Below are 23,137 nucleotides of genomic sequence, written 5' to 3' on the forward strand. Positions count from 1 at the left end.
AGTATTCTAATCCTGCTCTTGTGCCGTCTCTCCTACATGGTGAAATCTCACTATTGGAGCACAGCATCAGTTTATATGCTCTTACATCTATCTTCTGAAACAAACGAGCAAACAACACCTTCCTTGATCCCACATCTTTCTACAGATACCACAACATTTCTCTCCTGTCCTTTATAGGAATGTTTATCTTCGTTGTCTCCATTTCCTCAACTCATATTATTCCCTCCCTTTTTAAAAAAAAACTATAAAATAAAACACAAACACAGAAAATTATACAAAATAAATGTTTGGCTCAATGAATTATTATAAAGTAAACACTCTTAATCACTACCCTGGACATGAAAAACAGAATATTGCCAGGACCCAGAAGTTCTTCATGTGATCCCTCCCTCCACATAAAAGTAACAACGACCATGACATTTATAATAATCTCTTCTCCTGTATTTTTTAAAAATAGGCTTATCACCTATGTGTGTATCCCTGTAGGAATTAGTTTCGCCAATACTTAAAAATATAGTATGTCTTTTAAGTCCTCTTTAATCTCCATCCCTTATTTTTTCTTATAATTTATTTAAGAGTCCTTTGACTTATAAAATCTGTCAGAGGTTAGATTTGCTGATGATATCTTTAGGATTTAATTTAACATATTGTCTGTGGTCTGTACTTCCTGCAAAACAGTAGCTGTATCCACAGGCTTAACTGGATTCAGCTTGATTTTCTTAGCAGGGTATGAATGGTGCTGTGTTTTTCTACCGGAAGGTACACAATGTCTTTATGCCTCTCTTTTTGCGGCATTAATAGCTGCTGATATTCAATACTCAGGTTCCTTAATTCATCAGGGGTTGCAAAATAGGGATATTCCATGTCTATCAGATCTGATTTATGTATTAGCTGAGATAATTCTACAAAGATACATTTCCTCTACTATGTATCTACCATTGATAGGGTTTATATAAGAAAGGCATAATATCACATTCTCTTATGAACACACTTTAATGGACCCTTTGTCTCTAACATTTATTTGAAAATCTATTTAGTTGGGGTCACCTTTAAAGTACCTCTTTCCTAACCCCTTAGTAAATTCTTGGACCTTATATAATTTAACCCCTTGATAGCACTTGCTTCAGGTACTCACTTCCACCTTTTTTCACTTCTGTTCGAGACACCACAACTGTTTTCTATTTTTCTTACTTCACTGAAAGCCCCTTCAAGTCTCCCTTAAAAACTTCTCCTTCTTGACCTCACATTTTCATGTGAGGGAGACTCAGCCTCCCAAATTTATATCTGCAGCCCTGACTTCTAGTGAGAATTCCACAGCAGAACATCTTCGGGGCTGCATGCCATTCCCATCAGGATGTCTAAAAGTTTCAGACTTAACATGGGCTCCTTTTTGCCCCTAAACCTGCACCCTCTATTTTTCCCCATCTCAAGGATCACCCTCAACTCCTCTCTCTCCCCAGTTTCAAAAACTGTCCCTAATCTGATCACTTCTCACCTTCAGAGGCGTGTGTCTTGTCTTTCTTCAGCCCAATCCTGAATTTCTGCTTTAGCAAATACAAGGTAGAAAATTAAGCTTATCACATTAATGGCTGCCAACATGAAGAAGACTTTAAACCAGGAAGATTCTGGATCCTGAGGGATTAAAATGCAAAGTAAATGAAAGTTATTGGTCTTGTTTTTGTTTTGTAACATTTAAAATATAACACATTGTGTACATGTATTGAGATATAATTCTGTACCCCATAAACGCGTACAATCAATACATTTCAATTAAAAAATAAATTATTTAAAAAACAAAGTAAAGTAAAATATAATAATATTAAAAATAATATACACTCAATGCAGGTCACTTAACAAACATGGAAAAACACACTCATAAATAGCCAAAAAGAAAAGTCATTTCACTCTACAGAAATAATCACTTTTATCTCTCTTCTGTATATATGTTATCTAAAATTCTATTTTAATCACATATTAAGTTTAATACACCAGTTTCTTGTAGTCCATAATTAATTGATGTATCTTCTTTTTCTATTCTGATCTATCTTTTCAAATTTTCTGCATCTTTTCAAATTATCTTATGTAGCCAAAATATTGTCGTATTATATAAGCATATATAGACAGATGGACAGGTAGAGAGAGAAAGTGTGTTTCTGTATTTTAATTGACAAATTTAACCTATTTCCATGTACTGTAATGATTATTTTTTTAAGCTTTATTATTCTCACATTCTTTTATATTTTCATTGCAATGCTCTATGTTTGTTTTTTAGTTTTTGGATTCACTTTGGAGAGATTGAGTTTTCATCTACTGGTTTAAAAGTTATCCACATTGCTCTTTTAATGTTTCTTCAGATCTATACTTAAGTTGATATAGCTGTCTTGATGGATAAATCAAAAGATGTAGCAATAAGAGATTTTTAAATACATAGATAGATATGTCTTTCTATTTATAGTAGATACATATTGAACTGCATACTTAGACAGATGGATTTATAAACCTTATCAATATTAATCTTTCTCATAATAGGCCTAATATTGGACAGGCTTGCATTTCCTTTTGGTCCTCTCCTGCATGATCATCTTAATCCCCATGCAAACAAACAATTCCTATTTTGGCATTTCTTAAAAACTTTTTATTTTTTCATTATTGGTTATTATGGATATTCTTTTTTTCTTTTCTTTTCTTTTGTCCTTGCTTTTGTTTAAGACAACAAAAATATAATCAAAATAATTGATATTCTTATTTTCCACTCTTATTTTCTGGTTGCATCTCCTGGTTTGTTTTTGTTTTTGTTTTTTAACTTCTCTAATTGTTTATTCTCCCCTAAAGTGTAAGACATTGTGTGGCCTTGTGTCCTTGAAAATATTTTTCTTATGTCATTGTTTTCTTGCATCCTGTGTTGTTGTTGAGAACTCTTGAATGTTATCTGAATGGGATTTTTTTTGGATGATGCTGCTATGAGAGGGTTGATAGAAAAGCAGGATGCTGGGTTAAATTTCAATTTCAGATAAACAATGAATGTTTTTAGTATAAGTGTGTCCCATGCATTTTGGTAATGAAGCAAAATCCTACACATAAACTAAGAAATTATTGTTTACCTGAAATTCAAATTTAACTGGGTGTTCTGCACCTTTTTATTTTTTGCTAAATCTAGCAACCCCATGCAATGAACATTATTGTATATGTTTCTCAGTGTATATGCATTCTTTTATCTTGGAGTGGAATTACTGAGTCATAAATAATGCATGTCTTAAGCTTTACTAGGTCATACCTAAATTCTCTGAAGTGGTTGTACTAATTTACACTTCTGCCATTAAATTAGTTTCTCTTCACATCACCTCACTACTAACTCTTAGTATTATAGACGACCAATCTAGTAGGTGTATACTGTGAGCAAGTTGTGATTTAAATTTTTTCTTTTACTATATTTATTAGCTATTTGTATTTCACCACGTAAAGTGCCTATTTACATTTTTTTCCTATTGTTTTTAATCTCTTATTGATTTGTCATAGCTATATGTTTTTGAGTAAAAGCCCAAGGCTAGTTATATGTGTTACAAATATCTTTTCAAGCTTGATGACTATGTATTCTATTAATGGTATCTTTTAAGGAACAGAAGTTCTTAACTTTAACACAATCAAATCTCATGTTTCTTATTTATATTTTCAATCCCCTCTTTCAATTCTTTAGATTTATGCATAAATTTACAATATCTCTGAGGGTCTGACTCCATGTTTTGTTTTGTTTTTTAGATTTCTTCTAACTTTTATCTTCAAGTCTCTTATAACATAACATCTTATCTCTTCAAGTCTTTTGTGAACTTTTATCGTGAAATCATATTCACCGAAGTTTTATGCTTGAAGAAATTCTGGAGCATAAGTTCAGGATGTGTTTCTCCAGAAAAACTTTACAAGGGTACTTCAAAAAGTTTGTGGAAAATAGAATTAAGAGATAATATGAATCTTCCATGAACCACTTGTAGTACCCTCACATTTGCCTCTCCTAGACATCTATGGACTTACTTTAAATTCAATTCTTGGCTTGTGGCATTTGGAACAAATAGGCTTTGAATTTGGTCCTCAGACCCTTGTGAAAACTGGTTTATTATTTCTAATGCTCAGAAGAGTATTCAGTTTTTCTCTCCCTTTGAAGCTGAGGCAGAGGCAGACAAGTTTCCTTACAGGGTAGAGACAGCTTTGTACAGTTCTGGAGCTATATTTCCTCCCACCTTTTGGAAAGTAGCAAAGACAGCTCAGCTAACAACTTTCAGAAGTCAGCTCAGCACAGCTCTGAGTCAGCTCAAAGTAAGAACAGGCTGTTGCAGGCTCCATGCTCGGGAGAAAAGACAAATCCCAGTCTCCTGGAGTTCCCCCTTTCTAGAGAGACCACTTCTCTAATCAGGGAGCTTCCATGGCTCTAGTGATGTTTTCTGCCTTTCTAACACCATTAAGTATGTACAGCATGATGGTAGAGGGCTCCTGTCTGTGGGAAATTTTGCCATGGTGCACAAAGACTACCTTTATAGATGTGGTTCTTTTGGTCATTTTTTACTCTGTTTACTCTTGATTTTTTGTTCCTTTCTGACAAAACTGTGTCTGGTTACTTATATTATCCCTCACACAGTCAAATACTTATTTTGATTAAGCCACACATTCACTACTAAAAATCATAAAAGTCCACTTCCATTTCAATGACCAATGACTAAAGAGTTTCCAGTACAACTAATTGATGTATAATGAGAAAGAAGATGTATTATCTGTAGACTTGGAGGAATGCCTTATTTGACCAAGTTTATTTTCATATGATACAAAAACTCATAATTTACCTCCTGCTGGCATTTCCTCTGCAATTGGTTTGTATACGTATTACCTTCTTTCTCTGTACAGTTACTACTAGAAAAATAACTACCCATGTCTTCATGTTCCTTACCTGACTAAGGATCCATCCAGTAAGAATGGAAGAAATTAGTCCTCCTATCATTCCAAAAAAACATGTAATTCCTCTGAGAAATCCATAATATCTATATAAAAAAGAATGATTGAACACAGATGGAAAGTAGTACAAATGTTGCAGGATAAGCCAACCTAATCAAATGAAGTTTAAGAGAGATAACTGCTGATTTTGTGAATTAACCATTCCTACTTCTCAAATTTCATTAAAATGTCAGACAAAGTATGTAAATACAAGCAACTTTCTAGTTGCACCATAGAATTAGAAAGGGTGGCATTAGCTTCAATGAATTTAAGAAAATGGGACCCTATTTACAAGTGAACCCAGCAGAGTTAGGAAACTTACAAATACAGTTGAGAAATTCAGAGGGTGATGTGTGTTGGTAATGGGAACTGCTTTGGGGTTAATAAAAAACTGAAGGGCTCTCTATCCACCTGGTCTAGTCCCACAGTCCAAGAGCCACTGACTGCAAGGAAACCAGAAGCCTAGTTTACAAGCAGCTATGATCGGCCAATCAATAGAGTGAAGAGACAACTTACAGACGGGGGAAAAATATTTGCAAGCCATACACTCCATAAGGGGCTAATACCCCTAAAATCTAAGGAACTCAAACAACTCAACAGCAAGAAAACAAATAACCCAGTTGAAAATGGGCAAAGATAAAGAATGAAATCCTGTCATTTACAGAAACATGGATGAGCCTGGAAGACATTATGTTAAGTGAAATAAGTTAGGCACAAGAAGATAAATACCACGTGTTCTCTCTCATAGGTGGGAGCTAAAAAAAAAAAAAAAAGTTGAGTTTATAGAAGTAGAGAGTAGAACTGTGGTTAATAGAGACTGAGAAGGGGAATGGGAGAGGGATAAAGAGAGGTTGGTTAAGGAATACAAAATCACAGCTAGACAGGAATAATAAATTCTAGTGGACTATAGTAGTGCTAGGCATCTCTAATTAACAATAATTCATTTTATGTTCTCAAATGGCTAGAACAGAAAAGCTCAAATGCTCTCATCACAAAGAAATGATAAATTTTTGTGAGAATGAATATGCTAACTAACCTAATTGGATCATCACACATTGTATTCATGTATTGAAATGTAACTCTGTACCCCATAAGTATGTACAACCAGTAAGTGTCAATAAAAAAAATGGGAAAAGGACCCAAAAAGGCATTTCTCAAAAGAAGACATACAAATGGCCAACAGGTATATAAAAACATGTTCAATACCACTATTCATCAGAGAAATTTAAGTTAAAACCACAATGAGGTATCACCTCACACCTGTTAGAGTGGTTATTATCAACAAGATAAGTAACTGTTGGTGAAGATGCAGAGAAAAGGGAGCCCTTGCTCTCTGTTGGTGGGAATGTAAGTTAGTACAGCCATTATGGAAAACAGTATGGAGTTTTCTCAAAAAATTAAAAATAGAACTACTATATGATCCAGCAATGCCACTACTAGATATATATCCAAAGGAAATGAAATCAGTATGTTGAAGAGATATCTGCAGTCCCATGTTCATTGCAGCATTACTCATAGTAGCCAAGATATGGAATCAACCTAAGTGTCCATCAATGGATGACTGGATAAAGAAAAATGTGGTATACATACACAAGAGAATACTATTCAGGCTTAAAAAAGAAGGAAATTCTGTCATTTGCAACAACATAGATGAACCTGGAAGACATTCTGTAAGCCAAATAAGCCAGGCACAAAAGGACAAATACCACGTGATCTCACTTACACATGGAATCTAAAAATTTGAACTCATAGAAGTGAGAGCAGAATGGTGGTTACCAGGGCTGGTGGGGTGGGGTTTAGAGAGACAATGGTCAAAGGATACAAAATTTCATAGGGGATACAAGAAGATCAATACCACATGTTCTCACTTATATGTCTGAGCTAAGAAAAAAAAAAGGTGAGCTTATAGAACTAGAGAGTAGAACTGTGGTTACTAGAGGCTGAGAAGGGGAGGAATGAGTTCAAGAGGTCTATTGTACAACAGGGTATAGGTAATAACAGTGTATTGTATTCTTGAAAACTGTTGAGAGAGTAGATTTTAAATATTCTCATCACATGAATTGATAAGTATGTGAGGTAATGCCTATGTTAATTAGCTACATTTAGCCATTTCATAATGTATCCATATTTCAAAACATCACGTTGTATGAAATAAATATATATAATTTTTATTTGTTAGTTAAAAATAAATGCATATAAATAAATAAATAAACCCTACCTGGGAGCAATATCCAAGGCATTTATAAGTACTCCACACAAAGCAAAGCTGACTGTTGCATTAGCAAGTATCAGGAAAATGACAGTGCTGTAGAAGCTGAAACTCAGGTAAACTATGCACAAACTGAAAATTGCAGGAAGAAGAAGTCCTGGGGAAGGGTTCAGACAACATGGTCAGGTGCATCCTGAAGATGGGGGTGAAGTATCCCCCAAGTGCTTGAATGTTCTGGTTGTTTCTTACCTAGTGTGGTGAAAAGTTTCCTGATGGTAATTAGTCTGAGAATATTCCTGGTCAGGAAGAAGTCTGTCATCTGACCTGATAGGATACTACAGATCCAGGCAAACAAATGGGGGAGACCAGACAGCAGCCCATTCTAAGGAGAAAACGTTATTCTGAGAGTGAGTATGATGGGAAAAACAGTATTGCTACATAGTGTTATCCCTACACTGAAATTCAGTATGTGGAATGTGTACTTTCATACAAGAAGCCATCAACATGCAGCACCAGAATTATTGCTGGGGCCACACTGCCCAAAAGAAAGAGAAAAATAGTTTTGAAGTCAGTAATATGTGTCACAATCTGTCTGGTTTTCTACTTTTGGTATCATGGGACCTGAAAGCACTGGATAATAGAGAGATAATGCTGGGAATGGGAAATGCCAGCTCTGGAGAAAATGACAGTGATGATAATGACAGCAATTGCAAACATGCATTTGATGTTTCCTGTGGACAAGCCACTGTTAATTCTTGCATCAACTCCATAGTTTCATAGAAGATAAAATTGAGTCAGAGAGAGCTTATATGAGCTCATATATCTGACCCCAAGGCTGGATTACTGGAAGGTCATTACAGAATGCCCCAGAGTGGCAAGCCCAGACTCTATTTCTAAAGAAGTCTTGTCTGGTTGTTATGGCATCACTCAACAGGAGGTTCCAAGCATCCATGATTCTCCAAGTTAGATAAGTGATGGGGGTGATAAGCTTCCTTTCAAAGCAAGACCTGAATCATGGGTTCATAGCTCAGGTCTCAGTGCCTTATCCAGGAAAGAAGATTGGTAAGAGCTGGGCAGGGTGGCAGGATCCACCCAAGTGACTTTCAGGGAAGGAATCTAGTTCCTATAGGGAATGGTGGTGTCGAGACTTAAGTAATACACAAAGGCAATGAATGGGACGTAGAGAATCTACGGGTGTATGCATGTTGTTGTGGGAGTGCCAGGCACTGTGTCTGTACCAACACATTTTGTTCTGGGCAATGTGCATAATAAATATCAGAAACAGGGAGTCCCCAGGTAAAGAGCACAAGCTAAACAGTGTTGGTGGCAGGCAAGAGCTGAGACTAGGAATCATTAGAGACAGAAAAATGAGCACAGTGTCCTTCATAAAGTTAAAAGGGGAGCAAATAGTATACTTACCTTTGTTATAGTAACATGAAGCACGGAGTTGATAAACATTGGGGTGTATAAAAGTAAGAGGCTATTCGTACAGAAATAAGCAAAACCACCAAGGATAATAGCCCAGACTGGAAGAGATTTAAGCATAGCCTTGATGGGCAGGTATTGTCTACTTGAGCTGACCTGGAAAGGAATTCATTAAACAATAGTACATCAGGACAAGCCGGAACATGTTTTCTCTGGAGCAGAATCTGGGAGATGCCAATGCAGAGCAGCGTGTTCTACCTGCTGAGCGAGGGAGGACGTGATGTATTCCTTCTCGCTGATGCTTATACATGGGTGGTCCTTAGGGTCATCATAAAACAGAACGAACCAGAGAAGACACAGAGCACAGCCACAAGCACCTATCAAAAGTAGGACAGGTTAGAATTGGAAGTTTCTGTCCATGGTGGGTCTCTCCCAAATTGGCATTTTTTAATGTATCAGTCTGAGAACTGGACTCTCCTCTTTCTTTTTTGAAACTTTGCAACAAGGCTCACATTTTTGATGGTCCTGCTGCCTCTCCCCACAGAACAAATTTTACGGAAATATTGGTCAGCCCTCTGACCTCTCCTGATCTCCTAGCTTCTGCATCCCTTCACTCAAAACAGCTGAGCCTTCCTGCCCTCAGGGCCTTATCTCTTCAGATTCCTAATGTGTTCCACCATGAGAGTATGGCACAGCTGTGCCCACAGAGGACTTGACAATCACCTGTTTTTTAGAGTTCGGTCTCAACCATGTTCCTGAAATACAGCCCAGGTTTTAGGGATTATCTACGTCCTATAAGGGTTTGCCAAATTGTTTATTGTTTTGGAGTTTTTTTATACTAAATAACCTGGTCATGGGCAATCACTGGTAGGACAGAGAGTATGTAGTGTGCACCAGCCAGTCTTCCAGAAATGCATTTGTTCGCTTGACAAATATTGATTAAATATTGTTTAAATTTTGTGCCATGTGCTATTCTAGGTACTGGGAATACAGCACTGAATAAAACAGACAAAAATCCGTCTTCGTGGAGTTGAATTTCTAGTGGATGAGAAAGAAATTACTTTATTCAACCCTAAAAAAATTCATATGATGCTATTATTATCTCTTTTTCACAATGAGAAAACTGAGACTCAAAAAGATCAAATTACTTGCCCAGAGACACATAGTTAGTTAGTGGTAATTGACCCTCAAGTGTGAATTATATTATCTAGAGAGAGAATATAGCCCTAGAGGAGGAAGCTGGGGCAGATCTTTGAAGAAAGATAAGAGTTAATAGAAAGTAGAAGGGGATAAGTCAGCAAAAGAGACTGAGAAGGAATGGCCAGAAGGATGGAGTTCAATGCAGGTAGGGCACTGAGAAGGAATGGCCTAGAAATTTTAATAAAGAATCAGAAGGAAATGCTGAAAATCAAAAACACTATAGCAGAAATAAAGAATGTCATTCATGGACTCATCGATAAACTGGACACAAACAAGTAGGAGTCAGTGAACTTGAAGAAATGTCAATAGAAATTTTCAAAACTGAACTACAAAGATGGAAAAGAATGAAAAGACAGAACTGAATATACAAGAACTGTAAGACAATTACAAAAGGTGTAACACAGATTTAATGGAAATACTTGGAGAGGAAAGAAAGAAACAGAAGAAATATTTGAAACAATAATTACTGCAAATTTCTTAAAATGAATGATAGACCTCAAACCACAGATACAGGAAGCTCAGAGAACACCAAGAGAGATAAATATCAAAAAGTTTACACCCAGGGATACCATAATCAACCACAGAAAATCAAAGACAATATTTTTAAGGAAGCCAGAGGAAAAAAATGACCTGAAGTGTAAGATTTAAATTTAGAATTCTTAGATTCCACTGGCCACAAATCCCTGGCCACTTCTGTTGCTACCCAGATCTGTTCCTACACCACCAGGAGTTTTGTTTTTTGTTTGTTTGTTTGTTTTTAATCAAGTAGTCAAAAACAAAGAGAATGTTTGGGTTTTTTGTTTTTATTTTTATTTTTAAGTTTATTTATTTATTAATATTATTTTTCTGTTACATTCTATGATGTTGTGGAGCAGCTGGGGGGAGGGGGAGGGGAAGAGGGAAGGAAATAGGGTGGGAAAAGGAAGAAGAAGGAGGAGCGGAGTTGAGGCCTGTGGCACCCCCCTCATTCCTGCATGGGAGACCAGGGGGCTTGCAGTGGTGGCCCAGTCATTGCTGAGCTGGGTGCAGATGTCAGAGGGGCATGGCTGAAGCCCTGCTCCCGCCCTCCACCACCCCAGCTCAGGAGCCCAGGGCACTTCCTGTGGTGGATCGGTGGTCATTGCTGGGCTGGCTGTGAGTGTCAGGGGGACATGGCTAAGGCCCTCAGCCCCCCACTGCTCTGGCTTGGGAGAGCCTGGGGCACTTCCTGTGGTGGCTCATTACCAGGAGTTTTGATTGGATATGTGTAGAAACCCTTGCCTTCTGCAAGTAGTCCCACCAGCCCCCTTGGTCAGTCTACAGTTCAATGGTTATTGGGAAAAGTCCTGCTAAGTCTGAAAAAGCTTGGTTCTATTTGAGCACAGCATTCCAAACATGCTTCCTAGAAGGAGGGTCATGGGCTCTAATGAGCCTAATATCTTGTCGCCACAGACTCCCTGCCCCTCGCTGCAGAGAGGCCAGAATGGGCTCTCTATAGAGTGGAGTCCAGGGCAAGGTCTTCTCTGGGCCTCAGGGCAGCTCTGATGGAAGACACAGGTGATCTTGGTGAGGACTGTGTCTATGATACAGTGGATCAAACACTAGACAGATGTGAGGTGAAGAGAGAGTGAGAGGCTAGGAAATGCGGGCAGTGGGTATAGACAACAGATTGTGTAATAATTTCAACTGTCAAAGGGAAGTTACTTGAGACAGAAGATGGGAGAAAGAGAACCATTTTAGAGATATGAGGAGAGTTGAGAAATCTGCAATAGTCTTTGGGAGATAAACATAGCAGGTCTGCCAGGCCATTTTAAGTGTGGCTGTGTGACCCAATCTGCTCTATCTGGTCATTTTTTCCTGCAATTATTAGCTGTTTAAAGACGGACATTGTCTTGTTCTTTAAAAGAGTATCTATTATATTTGTTTAACTTCATTGGGAAGAACATGCAAATGAAATTTAAACAGAATCTTGATTTTCGTTTTGCCTCTGCCACTAACTTAGGCAGGTCACTTGATATCTGTGGGTATCATGTGACTCACAGAAAAAGAGTGTGGGGACAGATACCTAAATCCCTAAATCACTGAGATCTAAGCCATTTAAATGCATATGAGGCACTTCACAGTAGAGCTGTGGTCACAGTATAATGTGTAGTCCCTTCCTTTGAATTTCATAGAGTCACCCATGATAACTGCAAGTGGCATATGTTGCTATACGTGATGTAGGAGGTCATCTATCCTTTGATCAGCAGTGTTGGGCAGCATTAATTATTGAAAAGTTTTCCTAATTTGTAGATAAAACCTCACCTTCCTGCAATTTCTGCATACTTGATTTAATTTTGTAATGCAGAACAGGTCTGCATTTCTCTTATATGGCAGTCCAAAAGGCATGCTTGCAAGGTTTTTTTCCCCTGTCTGGGCTAGACAGTCTCAGTTCTTTTTAACGCCTTCCTGATACAGGGTGTGTGTCCCGTCACTCACCGACCATTACTTACTACTGATAACTAACATGGTGATTAACAGCAATTGAATTTTGCGGGTGGAAGGCATTTTCACATTATGTCTCTGCTACCTGCTCACTGTGTTATTGGATGTCTTCTGGGTGTCCCTCCAAATCCACTCTACACCCTTGTCCACCCTGCTGTGCCACAGGTGCTGACCTGAATGAACATCAGAAGGCCCCCATTTTCTCCCCTTTCTAGTTGGATTTGGCCAACAGAAAGCCTGGGCAGAGACGAGAGGGAGGGAATCAATTGAGATTAGGGTGTCTCTTCAAACCCTAGTTATCCTTCTTAGTACTGCCTCAGTCTGTAGGCCCTTTTATGAAAAATCATGGGTCCTCTCAAGACAGCCTGCTCTTCAGGACTCTCTCCTACTTGCCACCTTTGAGCCTGGGAATGGCCCCAGGTGACTGCACTATCCTTGTGATTATGCCACATTTTACACCTACCTTTTTAAGTAATCATTTTGTGGATAAGTCCTTCTGAATTTACCTTAAGCATGACTTTGGGCAAGTTACCTAAGTTTCTATAAATCCCCTCACTTGTCAAATGGGCAAAACAGCCCTCATCCATGATCCCTCATCTACAAATCTGAAACCAAGATCTGAAAGCCAAGAGTGATTTTATAAGTTATTTGACAACCTCAATTCTTTGTGTGTGTGTGTGTGTGTGTGTGTGTGTGTTTTTAATGTATTCCAATTTGTGTGAATTTCATTTTTTACTGCAGAAATTAATATGTTTGATTATGGGGTGGTGCTCCAGATCATGCTTGGAGTGTTAGGAATAAACAGCATACTCATAATATTATCTTTCTGAAATATAAAGAGTTGTCTATTCTGATCATCTCTTTCCTCAAGAGTTTCATATATGGTGTGTGGATATATAGCACGTACATTACAGAATTGTAAAAGTTATGTACAAAAACACATGCATAGTTCTGAGCATGATGCCTTCTTTGTAATAAGAATTTAATGAATGTTGACTTCTCTCTCTCCTTCAGTAGAGTTCAATAATACTAACATCATATAAATTATTATCTTATATTACATTTTTATTTTTAATTTTCTCTTTTTAAATTCTGAATAATAACTGGGTTTTTATAGAAAGAGACTCACCAAAAATATAGAAAACCATGGGCCAGCCCAGAGATTCACAGATTAATCCAGTCACAAGCAGGACAATGAAAGATCCCAGCAGAGACCCTAATCAAAAGGCACAAAGAACACCCCTAATGAATGCAGGCATCTGAAAGTAGAGAGAATGTAGCTTCACTGTAGTAATGAACAATTTACTATAAATTGATATAGCATAACACTAATTAGAAAAAAAGAATAAAATATTTGCTTTTCTTTTTTCCCCCTCTTTCTGCTATATAGGATGATGCCTCTTCTCTGTTCTAGACAATTTTTTCAGCTTTAAAGCAAGAATGCTGGAATAGACAATTTCCAAAGCCCTTGAAAGTTCAAGCACAGATGTTTCTTATAGCTCTAAGGAAGAACATGATACAATGAGATAAAAATGGGATTCAACCACTCTGGGCCCTGAGACCTTACCTGATTGACTCATAGAAGTAAGCTGGCCTCGTTCCAAGGGAGGAGCCCATTTGACCCATATTTCATGCTGGGCTGTTCCTGCTATCCCCTGAAATGAGAAAGATTAGGTCACTAGATCTCTGATACTTGCTATGAATTGAAACCCTGTTCAGCTTTTGCAGTATCTTAATACCTGGGCTACTCCATAGGCTGCTCGACACACGATAACTGAAGTGTCTCCAAGTCCAGCTGCTAGTGGGGTCAACATGCTGAACAGAGAGCAGAAGAATAATGCAGAGCCAACCATTTTCTTTACAGAGAATATTCCAGATAAGTATCCAGCAGGAATTTGGATGAAGATCATACCAAAGAAGCCGGAACTTAAGATGATCCCCTGGATATCAGGGCTCCAGTTATACACAGGGTTCTGAAAGAAAAGGGGAGACACATCTAATCACTCTGCTTATTGCAGATTTACTGTGATATTCAGGGATTCAGGGAAACAGGTCTGCGAGCTCACCCCATGCACATTTGCTCCCCTCTTCCTGATATTCTTTGTCATAGGACCTTCTTTATTCTTTCATAATGTCATTTTCTATGTATTTACATTTTATCATTTGTATCTTCAACTTATAGCCAAGGGCATCACCTCTGCCCCCCTACCTGGCACAGCACAGACATTTAATACTTCGTTCTTGAACGTTGCTGAACTGCGTGTAAACTCTCTTGTAGAGTACTGCACACACAGCGACAGAGAGTTTTCTCTTGCCTCTTCTCTTCCTCTAACACCTCCATGAATTTAAACTCATTCACAAAACAACCTTTCTCCACATACACACTGCTCCCGGAGAGAAAAGCAGCAATAGACAGTAGATCAAAGCATGAAGAGTTCTCATTCTGAGCTGTGGAAATAACTGGATGGGACTGTGAAGGAAAAAGGCCATTCCTCTTCTTTTGTTTCGTTCTGATGTGGCCTGTTTTTCCTGAGAGTAGATTCGTTGGTCAATTCCTAGGCTAGGGGCCCAGCTATGGTGTTGTTACATTATTAAAGCGGACAAAAGAAATTCTGAAGATTGAATTTATTGTGGGGACTGTGAGGGAGAGGGTTGCATGTGGTTTTGGATGCACCAAACAGCGAGAAACCTTAAGGGTAGCAGGTGAGGACAGGATAAAGCTTCTTTGGAGACCCATTCTCTAAACGTTCACTGTTAGTTGCATAATTAGGAGGAATGTAGTAAGAAATAAAGGGTTTTGCTGAATAAACATAAAGGGTGGTTCTTTTGGTTGAATAAGGAACTAGGTAGGTATCTGTGTGTTTATTCTTTCATCTCTATTATCTTGTCCCCTCTATTCCTCTTTTTTTTCTCCCCTTCTCAAGTCCCTGTACACTATAGCTATGTCCCCTAGGTGGTAATGTCTCTCTTGGATGGAAACGGACTTGCATGAGATCTGGTAGGAGTGACACTCTGAGGATATTGAATAATATACAGTGAGGCATACCCAGGGGTATGGGGGCCAGGGAGGCTCCAGATCTTTTCCACTGAAGGGGTGTGGTGGGGGTCGGGGGGTACCCAGAGGATGAAGCAGAAGGCTCTGCCAGGTTTTTATTTTTAAATCACAGGAAGCACCAGGGAAATCAGTGCTTACCCTTACCCATATCAGGTGGTCCGGCAGGCATTTGTTCAACTCACCCTGTGCGTATGAACAGATCACTTGAAATGCTGAATTGTTTTTCTCATGGCATAAAGCCACCATTCTCCATAACAGGGTATAGAAAAAGAGCCCACCATAGTTGGATTAAAATCACTGAGTTCAGATGGAAACTACCCACACCAAAAAGATAAAACCTCAGTTTATATTTCCCTATTCAATGCATTAGGTAGTTGTCATTGAACAAAATAATTCACACGTAAATACACAAATTACCCTATATAAGCCTTAGGAAAAAAATAATATATACATTTGTATGGGTCTTATAAATAAGAAATAGGTAATACCCCAATAGGTAAAATGGATAATTTATGAGAGGAAAAAATTGAAATGACCAATAAATATAGGTCACAGAAATATAAAAAAGTGTGATCCTATTAATCGTAAGAGAATATTTATTTTAAAGTAATGGAAGAATTTCTAACTATCAGATTGGTAAATTTTAAATAGAATAATAATACATACTCCTTGGCTTTGATGGCAGAAAAAAAGCCTGATTATAAAATATTCCTCATTCACCTCTTTCTCATCTTCCTTCCTCTTCTTTCTGTGCTCAGTGTCCCTTCCTGTGGTCCGGTGTCTCTGCAATGTCTATTCTCCCTTGTTCTCCTTGTTACTTTGTCTTCTTTTCTAAAATGTTCTGTGTTATTTTCTCATAATCCTTTTCCATCAGTTTCCTCTTGTCATTCACCTGCTGCCTGAGCATAGTCTCCTGTGGTCTGGCCATGTCTGCTTTGAGCTCACGTAGGTAATGCCCTGAGTATTTGAACTCATGTGAGTAATGCCCTGAGCTGTTCTTCCCATGGCTCTAACTGCTTCTCTAATTTGTACAGCATCAAACTGAATTGTGGCAGGAGGTTCCATAGAGCGGCGTAAATGTGCTGGTGAAATCTTCCAAGCTCCGTGGTTCAGGAGCTCCCTCCTCTTTTGCTATAGCGAAAGTCTAAAAGACTGCCCCTGTGAGTAGCCATTTCTCTAAAAGTGGGGTTCTGAATACTTAAACCAAAGCAATGGAATACCAAAAAAACTTAAGAATACAATTCAAGAAAACATCTTTGAATAAAATAGATTTAACAGATTTCTGAAGTATAATTAACAAACTGTATATTTAAGTTTTGGCATGTTTAAGCAGTACAACTTGATAAATTTCTAAAATGTGTATCACTCATGAAACCATCACCGCAATCAAGATAGTGAACATACTTTTCACCTCCAAAAGTTTCCTTTTATTCTTTTTGTAATTCCTCCCTCCCACCCCTCCTCCCCCATCTTCTGCCTGTTGCTATAACTTAGTTTTCATTTTCTAGAAGTTTTATATGAATGGAATCATATAGTATGCACTCTTTTTTTTTTGTCTAGCTTATTTTACTTGGCATAAATATTTTAAGTTTTATCCATGTTGTTTTGTGCATCAATAGTTGATTCCTTTTTAGTGCTAAGAAGTACTCTATTTTATGGATATACCATAGTTTGTTCATTCATTCACCTATTGATGGACAGTTTGGCTATTTCCAGTTTTTGCCTGTTAGAAATAAAGCTACTGTGAACATTTAAGTACAAGTCTCTGTATAAACATATGCTTTCGTTTCTTTTCAGTAAGTACCTAGCAGTGGGTGGAAAAGCTGGATCATATGGTAGGTGCATATTGTGATGAAATGGCAAAGTGTTTTTCCAAAGTGGTTGTGCAATTTTGCATTCTCACCAGCAGTGTAGGAGAGCTCCAGTTCCTCCATATTCTCACCAACACTGGATATGTCCTATCTTTATAATTTTAGCCATTTGAATTTGTGTGCAGTATCTAATGACTAATGATGTGGGGCATCTTTTAATGTGAGTATTTGCCATCTGTGTATCTTCTTTGATGAAGTGAATATTCACATCTTTTTTCCCATTTTTGTATTGGGTTACCTGTTTCCTTTTTATTGAGTTTCAATAGCAGTTCTTTATTACATATGATTTGAAAACATCATACCCCTGTCCCTGGCCTGTCTTTTCATTCTCTCAACAGTGTCTTGAATTTTGATGGAGGCCAATTTTATTTTGTTTTTGTGTATCCTGAAACAACAATAGTTCATATATGTATGAGTCTCTCTCTCTTATTTCATTGATCTATTTTTCTGTCTTTACACTAATTTCACACTGTCTTGATTACTGTAACTTTATAATATCTTAAAGTTAGGTAGGTCATATTAGCCCTCCAACTACTAATTTTTCAGCAAATATTCAAAGGCAATTTAATAAAGTCTTCTCAACAAGTTGTGTTAAAAAAGTTGTATATTCATATGTAACAAAAGATCTTCAATGTAACATATGCAAAAATTAAATCAAAGTGAATCATAGATTTAAATGTAAAACTAAAATTTGTAAAACTTCTAAAAGAAAACATAAAATTTTTTTCTACCTTGGGCTACACAAAGATTTCTTAAATGCAACAACAAAAACACGATCCACAAAAGAAATGTTAAAAGAAGTTCTTCAGGCAGAAGGAGTGTTATATAGCTCAGAAATGTGGGTCTACAGAAAAAAGGAAGAACATTAGAAAGGAATAAATAAAAGTGTAAATTATTTCATTTTTGAATTAATCTAAAAAATAGCTGTTTAAAAGATGAAGTGGGTGTTTATACGGTATGGATAAATGAAATGGACAATAGCAGTGTCACAAGAGATGGGAGAGAGGAACTGGCAACATTCTGTTATAAGGTGTTTGCACTACACATGAAGCAGTATAGTGTTACTTGGAGGTGGATTTAGATGATTAAAAAATGTATATTGTAAACCCTATGGAAACTACTAAGATAAGGGCTTTTTAAAGAATAAAGGATATATCAGGAGAGGAGATAAAATTGAATTGCTTAAAGCACTTGTTTGAACCCAGAGAAGGCAAAAAGTGAATAATAATAATAATAAAGAAACAAAAAACAGATGTAACAAATAGAAAACAGTTGCCAAGTATGTATTTCTCTATTCGTTCTTTTAGACAGATTGAAGTCTGGCTTGAGGAAGTAACCGCTTGAGCTAAAGCCGACCTGTCTATTCGTTCTTTTAGTACTTACAGTTTTCGCCTTCTGTATTTTGCTGCTCTGTTTTTAGGGACATATGTGTTAAGAATTATATGTCTTAGAGAACTGATCCCTTTATCATTAGGTAATGCCCTCTTTACCTATAATGATTTTCCTTGCTATACATTCTTCTTTGTCTGAAATTAAAATAGCTTCCCCAGTTTTCTTTTGGCTTGTGTTTTCATGATTGCATAGTTTGTATCTTTCTTCATCTCTTTTAACCTGAGTGTTTATATTTTAGGAGGATTTCTTATAAATAGTATATTTTGGGATCTTTACTTTTTATCACATCTGTTAGACCATTCATATTTAAGGTGATTATCAATATAGTTGGATTAAAATCTACCATCTCTTAACATTTCTTGCATTGCAGGCCTGTTGGCAGCAAATTCCTTTTTTTTTTTTTTTTTTTTTGCCTAGAGAAGACTTTATTGTTTTTCACTTTTAAGGATAATTTCATTGGATAATGAATTCTAGGTTGGCACGGTTTTTTTTTCTTTCAACACATTGAAGATTTCACTCTTCTCTTCTTGTGTGCGTGACTTCTGATAAGAAATCTGCTGTAATTCTTATCCTTGCTCCTATGTAGATAAGATATTTTTTCCTCTGGCTTCATTCAAGATGTGTTATCATAGTTTTCTGCAATTTAAATATGGTATGTCCAGGTGGTTTTTCTGATTGATTGTTTTCTTTCTGCTATTTATCGTGTTTGGTGTTCTCTGAGCTTCTTGGTTGTGTGATTTGGTGTCTGCCAATAATTTGGAAAGTTCTCAGCTGTTATTTTTTCAAGTATTTCTTCTTCCCATTCTCATTTTCTGGTATTCCAGTCATATATATGTTATATCTTTTGATATCATCCACAGTTCTGAGATGATCTGTTGTTTTGTTGTTTTCTTCTTCGCATTTCAGTTTGGGAAATTTCTATTGATCTACTTTTATGGTCACTGGTGTTGAGTCTACTGATAAGCCCATCAAAAGTATTCCTTATTTCTGTTATGGTTTCCTTTCTAGTGCTTTGTTTTTTTCTTATAGTTTCCTTCTTTCTACTGAAATTACCTACCCTGTTTTTCATGTTGCCTACTTTTTTCCCTAGAGCCCTTAACGTATTAATTATAGTTATTTTAAATTCCCTGTATAGGAATTCTTACATATGTATCATATGAGTCTGGTTCCACTGATTACATAAAAAATCAAGGTGCAGTACATTCCATATAGAATGTTATTGTTAACATATAAAGGGGAGAAAATAAGAAAATATATTCATATATGCTTGTATATTCATAATGGAACACAGGAAGAGAATAGCGAGAAAATATATTTCCCACCTTTGTTACCATTTTCCCAGCATCTACATCTTATGACAGATAACTCATTACCTTCCAGTGATAAAATTAATGAAACATTTAAATATACTGCATTTTCAAATACTTTAAATAAAAAAGACAATGTGTCTTCACCTTCCACTTCTGGTTTAAAATGCTTTCACTTTTTTTCTCTTGTCCAAACTTCGCGATTCTAAAGATGCCCTACCTCTTGGGCTTTATTCTTTCCCACAAAGAAGGATTTACACAACCAGCCCTTCAGGAATATTGAGGCATACTTTAATCATGGGACATGTTTATTTAAGTTCACTACTGGCAAGGCAGATCAAGACTTCAACTTTTTTATCAGTAATATTCAACCTTACACAGACTAGCTAGGACAGGATTTTAAACTTATGACAGAGGATAATATTTTTAATATACCTTTATGTTATCGAGCAGCTTCTTTGAAGAGTTATTGGGCAAACCCTGTGGATCTGTGCTGTTCACCATGGAGACCATCGTGAGGTTCAGACATGTAGCCAGTGCCCTTGCTGCAACATTACAGGAGAGCAGGAGGAGAGACAATCCAAACCGAAAGGAAGGAAAACTTGAAACTGGGAAGTAGAACAGAAAGTCTCAATTGTTAACACAACTAGGTAACAACATACTTTAGAAAGTGCCACTCAGAAATCTGGAGCCTTAGATATTAATTTATAATTTTATTGTACTTAATGGCCCTTGAGAAATCATCAAACAATAGGAAGATGTGTGACTGATGTAATAATTCCATACTTACCTAAATCCATAATCCCAACTAGAATGTCCCAGAAAATTAAGCCAGTGTTTCAAGTACTTTCAAGTACTGCTCATGTCTACTTTAAAGGGACTCTGGGTTACTCTTGGAAGTAAGTCTTCTCAATAACAGCAAAGACATCTCTCAGGAAACTGCTCCATTCTTCAAACTTGTAAGAATACTTTGGTTGAGAAACTCTTATGTGCACATTTCAGGGAAAAATTGCATTAAAAAAATAATTACTTATTGAGGTAGTATCAAGATATCAGCGTAGTATAGGTGTAAAGCCAAACAAATTCATCAATGAAAGAAAAGAGGGAGTCCTGAAACAAATACACATATATGGTCAAATATTTTTGAATAAACATCCTAATGCTATTCAATGGAGGAAAGTCAAGTCTTTTTCAATGAGTGGCACTTTCCCAAGAGAAATATAAATATATGTTTCCAGAAAGACCTGTACAAAAATATTGATAGCATCTTTATTCAAAATAGCAGAATGTTTGGGCAGGATGAACATACTGTGGTGTATTAATACAATTCATATTACTCAGAAATAAAAAGGAAGGAACCCCTGATATACTCAACAATCTGAATGAATCTGGATGAATCTTGACAAAAGCATGTTCGGTTAAAGAAGCTAGACATCAAAGAGTATAATACTACAGGAATCTATTTTTATGAAGTCCAAGAACAGGCGAAATTAGTCTATATGGCCCCTTCCATCTCCAAAGCCAGCAAAGGGCATCTCACTTAAGTTGAATCCCTCTTGCACTTTGAATCTCTCTAACTGCTCACTGACCTCTACACCCAGATTTAAAAGGCTTATATGATTACATCAGTCCCAAGTGGATAGATTCCCTATTTAAGGTCAATTGATTTGGGACCATAATGACATCTGCAAAACCCTTCCAGCAACACCTAGCTTAGTGCTTCTTAAATAACTGGGAGAAGGTGTGTATACACTACAGGCCAGAGATCTTTGGGGTAATCTTAGAATTCTGTCTACCACAGCCCACCCTCTGGCCCTTAAAGATCATGTTCATCCCACATGCAAAACACATTCACAGTATCCCAACGTTCCCAAAGCCCTCATCTTATAACAGCATCAGCTCAAGTCTAAAGCCTATAAAAATCTCATTAGTGCAAAGTCCAAAACCTCATTATTTAAATCATCTAAATCAGATGTAGATGAGCGTCCTAGAAGTAATCCATTTGGGGATAAAATTTCTACTTGCAAACTTGCGAAACTGAAGAGACAGGTTATATGCCCCTAACACTCCCACCACATAATGGTAGGACAGGCATAGGATAAAGCTATGGACATTTCAGTTCCAAAAGGAGAAAAATAGAGGGAAAAAGGAGTCATTGATCCATAAAAGTTTTGAAGTTCAGCCAGGCACATGTTGGATTTTTCTTGGAGATAATCCTTGTGGCTCTCAGTTCCACCCTCTGAGCTCTTGGCTCTATCCTCTCTACTCAAAGTTCCACCCAAGAATTACAATGGGGGCCAGGAATCTTGGGAGCTATCTTAAAATTCTGTCTACCACAAATCTGTAGTTAACTAAGGGTTTTTATTGTGAATAAATGTTAACTTCATAAAGAGATTTTTCTATATCTATAGAGATGATCATACATTTTTCCTGTTTTAATTAATTTGCGTATAACATTTATATACTGCCTAATATTAAAGTACCTTTCACTGCTAGGATAAACCTGATTTAGTTTTGGTGGTTTTTTTGGTTTGTTTTTTTTTAAATGTTCTTATAAATTCTTAGGTTTGTTTTGCTAATGTTTTGTTTAGGATTTTTGTATCTTCATTCATGATTTTTTGTAAGATTATTTTGCTTTATATATTTAAGGCCATTCTATTAGGTGCAAAAAATACTTTTGTATAATCCAATTGAATTGAATTTTATATCATTATGCAACATTCTTGTATAATTGTTTGAAGTAGTAAAATATTTTAAGCAAATTGGATATATATAAATTAGTGACCACTTAATTAAATTATAGTATACCCATCCATATCAGAGTCATTTGTAGCTCTAAAAAATGCTGAAGAAGCTCCCTATGTAAAAATGTGGAATACTCTTTAGACATACTGTTAAGTGAAAATAAGCATTAGTACCAGACAAATTAGTTGGCTAGTTTTCCGGACTGAGCTTCCTTAGCAAACAGATAAGAATATTAGATAAAATACATTTAAAATGTCATGAAAAGCATGGATGATCTAGCAGGAAATATGAAATATTCAGGCCAAGGGCTTATTGAAGACAAGGTTCTCGAAACATAAGCTGATCATTGAAGGCAGATCTTGCTCTGAGGATATTTGATTTCAGGATTTTTGTTCTCCTAGGGCATGGGACAACAGGAATCAAAGACCAAGGTCATGCAATGGGAGAGTACAGTAGGAGAACCTCCCCCAAAATGCTTAGATGCCAAAACTTC

At 36.8% G+C, this 23,137-nt stretch overlaps 1 protein-coding gene across 1 annotated transcript; it reads right to left on the bottom strand.

The window, feature by feature from the left end:
• Positions 1-1,497: 1,497 nt before the first annotated feature.
• Positions 1,498-20,699, bottom strand: SLC17A1 (solute carrier family 17 member 1). Its single transcript, XM_063098229.1, has 11 exons — positions 20,690-20,699; positions 20,335-20,507; positions 14,014-14,247; positions 13,842-13,929; positions 13,404-13,490; positions 8,870-8,988; positions 8,606-8,767; positions 7,436-7,568; positions 7,196-7,343; positions 4,934-5,024; positions 1,498-1,632 (listed from the first exon to the last, which is right to left on the bottom strand). Exons 1-11 carry the CDS (start codon positions 20,697-20,699, stop codon positions 1,498-1,500), a joined length of 1,380 nt encoding a protein of 459 aa, XP_062954299.1.
• Between the last annotated feature and the right edge of the window lie 2,438 nt (positions 20,700-23,137).

The sequence above is a fragment of the Cynocephalus volans genome, chromosome 5 (assembly GCF_027409185.1).
Source record: "Cynocephalus volans isolate mCynVol1 chromosome 5, mCynVol1.pri, whole genome shotgun sequence".
NCBI lineage: Eukaryota > Metazoa > Chordata > Mammalia > Dermoptera > Cynocephalidae > Cynocephalus > Cynocephalus volans.